General features: G+C 39.0%; 1 protein-coding gene across 2 annotated transcripts in view; it reads left to right on the top strand.

The window, feature by feature from the left end:
* The window catches only part of LOC126334970 (tuberin), a 315576-nt gene that overhangs the window by 210389 nt on the left and 91967 nt on the right, over positions 1-13220 (top strand). For both annotated transcript variants that reach the window (XM_049997757.1, XM_049997758.1), the window contains exons 21-22: positions 2134-2318; positions 8263-8422. In XM_049997757.1, coding sequence (XP_049853714.1) covers positions 2134-2318; positions 8263-8422 — 345 coding nt within the window. The remainder of the gene's footprint in view (positions 1-2133; positions 2319-8262; positions 8423-13220) is intronic.

Here is a 13220-nt window from a genome sequence, read left to right as displayed (position 1 = left end):
GGAGGATTCTTAAAGTGAGTCAGTTGAACATCTACTTTACCTGCAGTAATGTGATTTTTCCACATTAAATCACTCTATATACATACTTCTAGATATTTTACGGATATGACTGCTTACAGAGATTGTCCTGCCTTCATGTAACCATGCAATACATGTGCACAATATGTCACATTTAACAATATTATGAAAACTAAAGTTGCTACTCACCATATAGTGTAGATGGTGAGTCACATGTAGGCGGAACAAAAAGATTTTCACTCTTAAAGCTTTCAGCTGATGGCCTTTGTCAACAATACACACACACACATACGCACACACACATGCTCACACAAGCACAACTCACTCACAACTCGTTTGTGGGTGGGTGGGTGGGTGGGTGGGTGGGTGGGTGGGTGGGTGGGTGCGCGTGCCCATATGTGTGCCTATCATTAACAACGACCATCCGCCGAAAGATTTAAGTGTGAAAATCTTTTTGTGGTGCCTATCTGTGACTTTGCATCTCCACTATATGGATATGGTGATTTACATTCCATCCTGAATTTTTCATTTTTGATATATGTCAGATTTATTTGCATTGAGAGTCATTTGCCCACCTCTGCACCAAGTGTTAAGTCTGCAGGTCTTCTAGCATTTTGGTACCGTTTTCTAATGTTGGGATTTCTCTGTATACAAGAGTGTAATCCATGAAAAGCCTCAGGGGAACTTCCAATGTTATCGACGGAGCTATTTACATATTTTGTGGGAAGCAATGGTTCTATAATACTCCCAAGAGGTACACCCAAAGTTACTTTTATGTCTGAAGATTTTCCTTCATTGAGAATGGCACACTGTTTGCTAGAAACTCTTCAATCCAATCACACAACTGGTTTGAGATTTTTTAGGCAACAGTATGGTACACTATCATACGCATACTGGAGCCCAAGGAACGCAACATCAACCTGAACTCCTGTATCTATTGCTTTGCTAATCTTGTAGATAAACAGAGTACACTGTTTTTCTCATGATCATTGTTTTCGGAACCCAGGTAGATTCCTGTCGAGGAGATTTGCAATCTTCAGAAATGTCACAAAATTCAAACATAAAACGTATTCCTAAATTATATGACACACAGACATGAGAGCTATAAGTCTATAATTTTTTGTGTTTGATGATTCTTCTTGAAAATGAGAGTGACTTCCACCTACTTCCAGTAATTATATACGCTTCACTCCTTCAGTATCCCTACTGTACACTACTGAGATTAGCATTTTCTTTCCCATACTCTGTATCGAATTGTACTGTTATCTCGTCATGTATTGTGGCCCTCCCAGGTTGGAATTTTAGTTCCTTTTTTATCACGTTTTCACTTATTTCGATATATCATTTCCACATTTGTTTTTCTTGATTTAAGAGAGAAACCACAGTACAGTCTTCCTCTATTTTGGAAAAGGCATGTAGCATTTGGCTTTCTCTCTCATATCCTCCATTTCAGTGCCATTATGATCACAAACTCTGTGAACAGTTGGCTCCATCAACATTAAAATTAAGAATTTTCTGTTGATTCAGAGATAGAATTTTGCTTTCAAATTTCTTGAACACTTCATGCATAACTCTCCTTACACTAATTTTGATTTCATTTAGTTTTCTTAAATACCTACTGATAATGAACCAAATAAATATTGTTGTGAATTAGTAATTGAAATCCCTTTGTGCATGAAGCAGGCAGGTATGTGTTTAAATTCTTTCTGTGTGTGTTGGGAAAGTACACTCTTTGTATTAATTCTTAATAAATAAATATCATGATAGTTCCTGTATGTGTGAAGGTGTCCGGCATTATGTTAAATATCTATATCATCTCATTCAGCTTGAACACTCAATCTTGTTTCATTGACACAAAAGGCTAAAAAGTTCTAATTGTATATTTCACACTCTGTGAAGCTGTTCATTTCTTTAAACTTCTAAATTAAAAAAAAAATTTGAAACTATTAATTCAATTGTTTCTTGAAACTTTAATCAGTGCCCATGAAGTACCCTTTACTTGCTTGTGTGATTTTATTGCCTCTAAAATGTACTATTACTCTATTACTACCTATGAACAAAAAATTATAAATTTAATGTTGACTTTAAAGAGGGGAAAAAATTTTCCCACTTCAGGTGACATGTCTTGGGTGATGCGTACGCAGAATCATCCTCAACTACAAAGCTCTCCACAGGATTTTCCCCTCTCAGACATCACAACTCTATTCCTTCCGTCTCTGGCTGCCCGTAACAAGGAACAACATGAGGTGGAGCCACAATCATCAAACAGACGCATCAGCTGTGGCAGTCTTCCTGTTGAGGTACTGCTTTTACCTGACTATTTTTCAGTATCTATAATTTTTATTGTGTATTTATTTTGCTGTGGATGCATAATAGAACTGTGTGCAGAATACATGTATCTATATGCGTGCATACAAAATTTTCATCTTTCTTGATGAGATAAATTAATGTGCCAGACCTCTACTCAAGCCAGATCATAGTCTTTTACAGGTTCCATGATTTATTCTGCCCATGACAAGCGGAGCTTCCAAATCAGGTCGTGACGTGGTACATAGTTTCAATGAATAGGAAGATACTCTGTTGTGCACATTTCACTGCATAGTAAAATCTTCATTTTGGGCAAGTTTTGTGTTCATGTTTTCGGTGCAGAAGAAATTACTCGATAAATAGTACAATTCTCAAGGCTGTCAATTCAACTAAGTACCTGGGTGTTAAAATTACAAACAACTTCAGTTGGAAGGACCACATAGATAATATTGTCGGGAAGGCGAGCCAAAGGTTGCATTTCATTGGCAGGACACTTAGAAGATGCAACAAGTCCACTAAAGAGACAGCTTACACTACACTTGGTCGTCCTCTGTTAGAATATTGCTGCGCGGTGTGGGATCCTTACCAGGTGGGATTGACGGAGGACATCGAAAGGGTGCAAAAAAGGGCAGCTCGTTTTGTATTATCACGTTATAGGAGAGAGAGTGTGGCAGATATGATACACGAGTTGGGATGGAAGTCATTACAGCATAGACATTTTTCGTCGCGGCGAGTCCTTTTTATGAAATTTCAGTCACCAACTTTCTCTTCCGAAAGCGAAAATATTTTGTTGAGCCCAACCTACATAGGTAGGAATGATCATCAAAATAAAATAAGAGAAATCAGAGCTCAAACAGAAAGGTTTAGGTGTTCGTTTTTCCCGCTCGCTGTTCGGGAGTGGAATAGTAGAGAGATAGTATGATTGTGGTTCGATGAACCCTCTGCCAAGCACTTAAATGTGAATTGCAGAGTAGTTATGTAGGTGAATCGGGACGCAATTAAATATATGAACCAAATAATGTAATATTATTCATTAAGAGACTTTTTAATTAATAAAATTAAAAAACTGATAAACGAAAGTAGGAGTTGTGCTCTGAGGGTTCTGTACAAACTTAATTATGTATTTGAATGATGATAATAACATTGTGTAGCTTAGTGGCCCTGGTGCAAGTCTGTCTTCAACACTTTGGTGACTTGCACGTCCATAATGTACACCATTTATCCAACCCAATAAAGGGGACCTACAGTTTAAAATGGACTCTGGATCACATGTTGTTTCTGGCAACTCTTCACATCACTGAGAAGTTAAAACCAGGTTAAATTGAAGACTGAAAAGTATGTGGTCTGACCAGGATTCCATCCTGAACCCTTTTGGTTTCTAGACACACACATTACTGCTAGACCGCCAAGCCCCTCGTGTATAGATAACTCATATATTGGTTTTAATGGTGAGTTTGTATCAAAATATGACAAAATCTTTACAGGTATTGAGTACATTATCTTACAAGCTTAACTTTTTTAAACCTCTGAGGGTCCATAGACAAATTTTTAAAAAACACATCATGTGCTATACAATCCAGATTTACACTGTGATTTTTGTCTGTGTTCTAAAATAGAGACAGGTCTTCATTTATGTCAGTAAAGTTGCAGTGAAGAAATGATGATAATTGTGAAGGCTTGATTGCAGAAGCAGAAGGTAGCACTCTTTCATATGGCTCAAGAACCATGCTTACCATTGACAAAAGTGTATCATGTTATCTGATAACTATGTTGAAAAAATGAGAAGATATTTTCCATATTTCAGTTACTAACATATTGCCATTCAATCGCTATACTGTCCATGAAGGCATAACTTACCATTCAGCCTTCGTGTTTTAGACTACCTGTGTCTTTGAAATATGATAAGACAGTTAAAAAAGGAGCTTATTACTCCAGCATTAAGCTGTTTAATGCTCTCCCACCACATATCAAATGCCTTCACAAAAGATTTCCAGCATTCAAACTAACTCTCAAGGAGTACATGACAGAGAAATCTTTTTATACAGTTGACGAATATGTAAAAAAAAGTATATAATCATTGAATTTGTAAGTGCTGTAAAATTAGTATAATTAAGTTTGAGTACTATCGTAGGCATATGACAATTATTTATTGGTATTCCTGTGTTTCCATTGGAATATTTAGTTTAACTTGACTCTTGTATATATATTACACATCCTTAACATGTGAAACAAAAATGTTCTCTTAACTGAATGTGCTGCTGTTTAGCTGATATCTTATGTACATCGTATCTTTTATTGTGTTTATGTAAGATATATTTTAAGTGTGTACAGTCTGACACATTCCATATCATAAATATATTACTCATCCTTAACATGTGAAACACAATTTTCTGTTAATTGATTGTACTGTTATTTAGTTGATTTTTAATTGCATTGTGTCTTTTTATTGTATTTATGCAAGTTATATTTGAAATATGTAGAATCTGACACCTTCCATATCCTTGCGATTCACTCACTACCAGGATCTATCGAACATGAAGTGAAATAAATAAAGTTATCAGTTTTGATGTTTCAAAGAGCCTGTGATACAGCAGTTGATAAATTGGCATCATGTAGGAGAGATCAGAAAAAAATACAATGAAGTGACGATAAATGTAAGAACTTTCTAGAGTGTTTGGGGAATACTGCTGTGATTGTAGGGGATGATCAGTTTGTGATTGCCCTTTGAAGAAACTGTCAGAGAGACTACCTGTATGGGACATGCAACTGCTTTTATTGGATAGAAGGTTATTAAAATAACAGTAAGGATTAAAGGACATGGTGTGTACATTGTGAAGTGTATTCTATAATCACAATAGATGAGACTTACAGAGCCTGCTTTACCACAGAGATGATGTAAATTTTTCATCTTTTTTAAATATTATTATTGTTGTTATTATAATGGGAATGCTGATCATAATGAACCCAGTCTGATCATACCCAAATATCCTTGTCATTCATTGCTGCATCTGTTTTTGGGCCCTGTGCTGTGTAGCACTGGTTACAGTGTGTATCCTCAATCAAAATCGAAGTCAGGCTTTAGCTAAGATTTCACCTTCTACCAAGAGGGCAAACATCTTGCGAGTTTGATGCTATTGTAATGTATTTCTTTTTACTCCCATCTCCTTTTCTTTCTCTGTCCATATTCTGTTTTCATATGTGCATCCCCCTTGCCCCACTGCCCTCCACCCTGTCACCATTCACATTGGCCAATGCCTTATTTGTTGCTCTTTTATTTTTGTCCCCAGTACTGTTACAATTGTTCCCTAGATTTCTCCCTACTGCTATTGAACCACTTAAAACCAGTTTTTTTAATCCTCCCACTTTCAATACTTGTTCCTTAAACAATTTTGTCAGTTGTTTCATCATCTTTTATATTTTTTTCTGAATCATTTTTTACTTCATGGGTCCAGCTTGTTGTTGACCTCGTAGCCCACAAATATTTGAATATCTTTTTGGTTAATCTAATGTCTTGCATTATTGAGTAAATATTCAAAAAAATACCATTCATCTTTTTCCCATTACTTTTGTTATGTTTTGTATGTTTTAATAAATTTCCCCATTACTATGTAATTTACAACCCTCTATAGTTTTTCATGGACGTAGTACTTTCCAAATGATTTGCCTTTCTAGTAGTTCTAATTTATCTAAATTATAGTATAATGCTAGACACTCACTTGCATGTAGATGTGCTGGCTGTATAGTAATGCCTTATTTTTGGAGTTTGACATCCACAAAAGTCTTTGGTTATACTATATGACTTTCCCATTTTTACTTTATTTATTTATTTTTTCCAGTGTGGCCAAGTCCCATTTTCATAAATTTCAGTTCCTTTTTTAATGTGTGCATTTCTTCCTCATCCTTTATTGCCATCTCCCCCCCCCCCCCCTCCACTCCCCTCCCTGTAAAAACTCTTAAGCCAGTCCTATTAACTATATGCCTATATCTTCTAAATGATTAATTTGTGTTACAGCAGGCATCACACTTTCAGAAAGCAAAGTAGTCATCTCCAAATGCAAGAATATTTTTGTTTCCTCTTCCCAACCTGATTGGAGAAATCTTATATTCGTTCAATGATACTGTGTTTTGTAAGTGTCTCATAATTAGATTTGCCAATTTAAACTTTACGCCAAATTGTCTGACATTTCATCTAGAGTTTGTGTGCCAATGGAATCAAAGGCCCTTTTGAATAAACAAGCATTACAACAAAATCTTTCGAATTCAATAATCTGTGGTGAATGATGGTCTTCAGATTAAATATGTATCTAAAACATCTCTCCTTCCTAAAACCATCTTGATATTCTGCTAAATGACTGTCCAGTGTTGTTTCTACTCTATTAAGTAAAAGCTTGGAAAATATTTTATATATAACTGGTAGCAAAGAAATTCCTCTATAGTTAATGTCTTCTTTTTTGCCTTTCTTATGTAGTGGATGTATCAAGGCAGCCTTCCATTCTCCTGAAATTATTATGATAAACAAGAAAGCTAAATGGGACAAAATTACAGTAGACAGTAAAATAAGCTTGTTTAACTAATAGATGCATTATTAGAAAATAGCCATATTATCAGTAAAATTTTATGGGGGAACAGTTTAATATGCATGGAATGCCCTCAAGTTCACAAAAAAATTTATAGAAAATAAAATTTTCTGTTTTGAATAGTTAAACTACTTAGTCACCTTGTGTCAACTGATGTGTGGCATATACACACATACATAACAGAACACAGTATTAACTAGCTTTTGGGCTCTGGCTCTTCTCCTGGCAGTAAACTCACTCACTCACTCACTCACTCCCTGACTGACTGACTCACTCCCTGACTGACTGACTCACTCCCTGACTGACTGACTCACTCCCTGACTGACTGACTGACTGACTGACTGCTGCCTCCCTCACGCTCTCTTCCCCTTCTTCCACCACTCTGCCCCCTGTGTATCCACCTTCTACCTCACCACCCCACTTACCTTCCTCCTGTTCTTCCTTTGTCTCCATTTCTTATATGCTCTACTCCCTCAGAACTCATTTCATCTTATTGTTTAGTCACTGTGTCATCTGTCTCGCACTATTCCACTCCTCCTCCTTATCTTATGCCTCCTTTCCTGTACCCTCCCAACCCACATCAGCAGGCAACTGGTCTCTAATAATCAGTGTCACCATGGTAGTATACATTTGGGTGTCTGTGTGGTTGGAGTGTGAAAGTCAGCCAGAAGATGTCACAGTTTAAAAGCTACATAATACTTTGTTCTGTTACATGTGTGTAAGAGCCACACATTAGTCTACTAAAATGTAATGGTTGTCTTTATTTTATGTATTGTTCCATCCAGGAATATCCATTATTGTTAACAAACATAACAGGCTGTTTAAGAGAGAGTACACATTTTCATAAACAGAAAAATCTGGGCTAGAAACCTGTTACTGGATTTTTGAAAGAAGTAAATTTTAACACCCAAACATTCTGGAACATAAAAGTTCTGATACGAATAAATTCTGAAAAAATATGTTCCTGGAAAAAGTAAACCATTTGTTGAAACATAAGGAATAGTAGTTTTTGAATGAGCTCTTTTATCCTTGGAATAAAAAAATTCTTTAACATTAACAAATTTTGAAATGGAATGTGTCGAAGTAGCATAAATTGTGAACATTTCCATAAATAATGTGTTCATATGAACCAGATGTACTATTGTCATTGCCAAACATTAAATTATGCAGCGAGTACTAAAGTTTAATGAAATAATGCCTGAACAAGAATTTAGTAATATCATGCCACTGTCATATATGTACTACTAATAAAAAGAGATAAGAAAATGAAAAAAAAATATTAGCACAATGTGAAGTTCGTACTAAATATTAATGTTGAGTTTTGTGTTGACAGTGGTATTTTCCTTGTTCGTTTTCACAGAACACATCGGATGCAGGATTTGAGCTGGTGAGCGATAATGTACCAAAATCAACTGAGCCAATCAACATCCCATGCTCACCATACAAAGTCTGCCCCTCCAGGCGTGAAAGTACTGAAAGTCTAGACCTACCAGCAGGTGAAAGCTTTTTGGAACCTGAAGGTATAGTAATTTCATGAGCACACATTTTAACAGCACCTACAATCAATTCTATTTTATAAACTGACCAAGACTGACAAAAAAACCTGTAGTTTATTAGACCAACACACGCATATTGCAGACAAATGTGTGAAAAAAGTGGACATTTGCGTTGGCTTTTTTCCTCCATGGAGAGGAGATAGTAGGTAGAAAGAAAAGTATAAAATCAGATAACAGAAGGGAGAAAGTAATTCAGAACCAATAGTTAAATAGTGATTTTTCCATTGATGAGAAGAGATTCCAAACAATGTGTAGTGAAAGGCAATGTTGTCATACACCTTTTTAACTACTTTGATACAATTAATCTTATCCATAAAATTTTAGAATAGGAAAAATAGTGTTTTTTTAGGCAGTTCTGATTCCTGAAAGGAAAGAATTATTAGAATGTTGTATACAAGCTCTGAACTGAGTGCTTCAATTTTACTGTTTTATTTGTTCTACTACACTCCTGGAAATTGAAATAAGAACACTGTGAATTCATTGTCCCAGGAAGGGGAAACTTTACTGACACATTCCTGGGGTCAGATACATCACATGATCACACTGAAAGAACCACAGGCACACAGACACAGGCAACAGAGCATGCACAATGAAGCACTAGTACAGTGTATATCCACCTTTCGCAGCAATGCAGGCTGCTATTCTCCCATGGAGACGATCGTAGAGATGCTGGATGTAGTCCTGTGGAACGGCTTGCCATGTCATTTCCACCTGGCACCTCAGTTGGACCAGCGTTCGTGCTGGACGTGCAGACCGCGTGAGACGACGCTTCATCCAGTCCCAAACATGCTCAATTGGGGGCAGATCCGGAGATCTTGCTGGATAGGGTAGTTGACTTACACCTTCTAGAGCACGTTGGGTGGCACAGGATACATGCGGACGTGCATTGTCCTGTTGGAACAGCAAGTTCCCTTGCCGGTCTAGGAATGGTAGAACGATGGGTTCGATGATGGTTTGGATGTACCGTGCACTATTCAGTGTCCCCTCGACGATCACCAGAGGTGTACGGCCAGTGTAGGAGATCGCTCCCCACACCATGATGCCGGGTGTTGGCCCTGTGTGTCTCGGTCGTATGCAGTCCTGATTGTGGCACTCACCTGCACGGCGCCAAACACGCATACGACCATCATTGGCACCAAGGCAGAAGCGACTCTCATCGCTGAAGATGACACGTCCCCATTCGTCCCTCCATTCACGCCTGTCGCGACACCACTGGAGGCGGGCTGCACGATGTTGGGGCGTGAGCGGAAGACGGCCTAACGGTGTGCGGGACCGTAGCCCAGCTTCATGGAGACGGTTGCGAATGGTCCTCGCCGATACCCCAGGAGCAACAGTGTCCCTAATTTGCTGGCGGTGCGGTCCCCTACGGCACTGAGTAGGATCCTACGGTCTTGGCGTGCATCCGCGCGTCGCTGCGGTCCGGTCCCAGGTCGACGGGCACGTGCACCTTCCGCCGACCACTGGCGACAACATCGATGTACTGTGGAGACCTCACGCCCCACGTGTTGAGCAATTCGGCGGTACGTCCACCCGGCCTCCCGCATGCCCACTATACGCCCTCGCTCAAAGTCCGTCAACTGCACATACGGTTCACGTCCACGCTGTCGCAGCATGCTACCAGTGTTAAAGACTTTGATGGAGTTCCGTATGCCACGGCAAACTGGCTGACACTGACGGCGGCGGTGCACAAATGCTGCGCAGCTAGCGCCATTCGACGGCCAACACCGCAGTTCCTGGTATGTCCGCTGTGCCATGCGTGTGATCATTGCTTGTACAGCCCTCTCGCAGAGTCCGGAACAAGTATGGTGGGTCTGACACACCGGTGTCAATGTGTTCTTTTTTCTATTTCCAGGAGTGTATTTTAGGAGGTTCAGTTCTGTAGCAGAATTGCTTTAATTGTTATGTATTTGTAGGACAATAATGACTATGACACTGAGATTGAGTTGAACATTCTAAACCTGTTGAGAGAGAGAGAGAGAGAGAGAGAGAGAGAGAGAGAGAGAGAGAGAGAGAAGGGGGGAGTGGGGGAGATTGGCAAATTGTTATAGGGTCGGCGTAAGTGTTAAACATGTTGGTGACTATTTGGACAGTTTGGCTTAAGTTTGTGATAATAGTGTGTGCCTGTTATTGCTGAATTTTATCATTCTGTATGAGAGAGGAGCAGACATTTGAAAAGATTTTATCAATGACAGAAATTTTCATGCTTGGTTCTTCAAACAGGTGGACTAAGAGATGAGTAGAACCCACAACTGTTCTCTCTGCCCAAGTGAATGTCATACAACATTTTCCCTATGAGTTTTTGTTTATTAAATGTTGTATGAAACTTTATATTGTCAAATTCTATTGAAAACTACTCCTATGAAAGAAAGAAAAATTAAACTTTTCAGGTTCACTGGAGAAAATTATTCTATGTAAAATAATTATTTCCCCTCTCTACAACAATGCAAGTCTGTTTCTTGTTTGTTGGCAGTCTTGACATTCTCAAGAATCAGTTTTTCAGATAAAGTGATTGTTGTTGATATTCAGCAACTACCTATCTTGTATACTTCCAGTGAGTTAGTTCATTTTCCTGCTGTTCATATGGAGACTCAGGAACGTCTAAAAAATGTACGATTTATCTTAGAAAATGTTCTGAACGAAATTTTATGTGAAGATTCTACTTCCATGAGTGAAAGTGAAGATGGGGATGGTGTTATGGAGTAAGATTCAGATGGGGAAAGTGATGTGGACGTTAGTGATGTTGAAGATGATGTAGCTTTAGGTAGTGATCATTAGGATGTGACAGTCACCAAGTCTGGAAGAAGGTATGTAATCACACAACCAACAATACCTAGGAGGTCTCTTGGAAATATAATAGTGGAGCGACCAGGAATAATTCCAGCTGGTATTTGCCATTCTCCTGGAGAAGCGTTGATGTTATTTTGTACACCTGACATCATGGATGTTACAGTAAAACATTCAAATGAAGTGGCAGTTAGTCTAAATGTTACTTCTACTAATGAGAAAGAATTGTATGTCTTTATAGTAATATTATAATGATGAAAACAATCCATTATTGATGAAATTATTTAAGTTTGGAAGGTTGGAGATGAGGTACTGGCAGAAGTAAAGCTGTGAGTACCGAGCGTAAGTCGTACTTCAGTAGCTCAGATGGTAGAGCACTTGCCCGCGAAAGGCAAAGGTCCCTAGTTCGAGTCTCGGTCAGGCACACAGTTTTAATCTGCCAGGAAGTTTCATATCAGCGCACACTCCGCTGCAGAGTGAAAAATCTCATTCTGGAAACATCCCCCAGGCTGTGGCTAAGCCATGTCTCCGCAATATCCTTTCTTTCAGGAGTGCTAGTTCTGCAAGTTTCGCAGAAGAGCTTCTGTAACGTTTGGAAGGTAGGAGACGAGATACTGGCAGAAGTAAAGCTGTGAGTACCGGGCGTGAGTCGTGCTTCGGTAGCTCAGATGGTAGAGCACTTGCCCGCGAAAGGCAAAGGTCCCGAGTTCGAGTCTCAGTCGGGCACACAGTTTTAATCTGCCAGGAAGTTTCATATCAGCGCACACTCTGCTGCAGAGTGAAAATCTCATTTTGGAATTATTTAATTGAATATAATAGAGGGAAACATTCCACGTGGGAAAAACATATCTAAAAACAAAGATGATGTGACTTACCAAACGAAAACACTGGCATGTTGATAGACACCCAAAGAAACACAAACATACACACAAAATTCAATCTTTCACAACCAACAGTTGCTTCATCAGGAAAGAGGGAAGGAGAGGGAAAGAAGAAAGGATGTGGGTTTCAAAGGAGAGGGTAAGGAGTCATTCCAATCCTGGGAGCGGAAAGACTTACCTTAGGGGGGAAAAAAGGACAGGTATACACTCTCTCGCACGCGCTTAGGGGGAGCGCGTGCACACACACACACACACACACACACACACACACACACACACACACACACAAGCAGACATTTGTAAATGCAAAGACTAAGTCTTTCCGCTCCCGGGATTGGAATGACTCCTTATCCTCTCCCTTAAGACCCATATCCTTTCGTCTTTCCCTCTCCTTCCCTCTTTCCTGATGAAGCAACCGTTGGTTGTGAAAGCTTGATTTTGTGTGTATGTTTGTGTATCTATCAACATGACAGCGCTTTCATTTGATAAGTCACATCATCTTTGTTTTTAAATTATTTAATTGGATAGATAAAAAGTCTACTCACCAAGCTGCGGCAGAACACACACATAAGAACGTTGTGATTGGCAAGCTTTTCTTCAGGCAGAAGGGTTGAAGGGGAAGGAAGAAGGGTGAAGGAAAAGGACTGGAGAGGTCTAGGAAAAGGGGTAGATTTTGGGAAAGTAACCCGGACCTGTGGGTCAGGGAAACTTAATGTATGAGATGAGAAGTAAGACTGATTGTTGGGGACTGCATCAGATGAGATTTGAAAACCTGAGAGCTCAAAGATGGAAGAAAGGATAATATGCAAGACAGAGACTACTACTAAAATATTGTGCACGAGTTAATAAGAGCGATTAAGCTAAATGCATTGTATGTAATGGAAGTGGGAGATGATGGTGAAAAAGGGCAGGAAAGACACTGAAAGGTGTAGAAAACTAAAACGGAGTGAATCAAAGAGCAGTTACAGTGAAGAAAAGCTGAGACAGAAGAAATTAAATTAAGGCCACGTGGAGGGCGAAACCAAGGACATGGCACAACAACAGTCTTTTATATGTGTGTTCTGCTGCTGCTTTATAGTAATACTTATACTTATGGG

Source organism: Schistocerca gregaria, chromosome 2 (assembly GCF_023897955.1).
Source record: "Schistocerca gregaria isolate iqSchGreg1 chromosome 2, iqSchGreg1.2, whole genome shotgun sequence".
In the NCBI taxonomy this organism is placed as follows: Eukaryota; Metazoa; Arthropoda; class Insecta; order Orthoptera; family Acrididae; genus Schistocerca; species Schistocerca gregaria.
The sequence above is the reverse complement of the archived record's forward strand: the minus strand, read 5'-3'. Positions and strand labels throughout refer to the sequence as shown.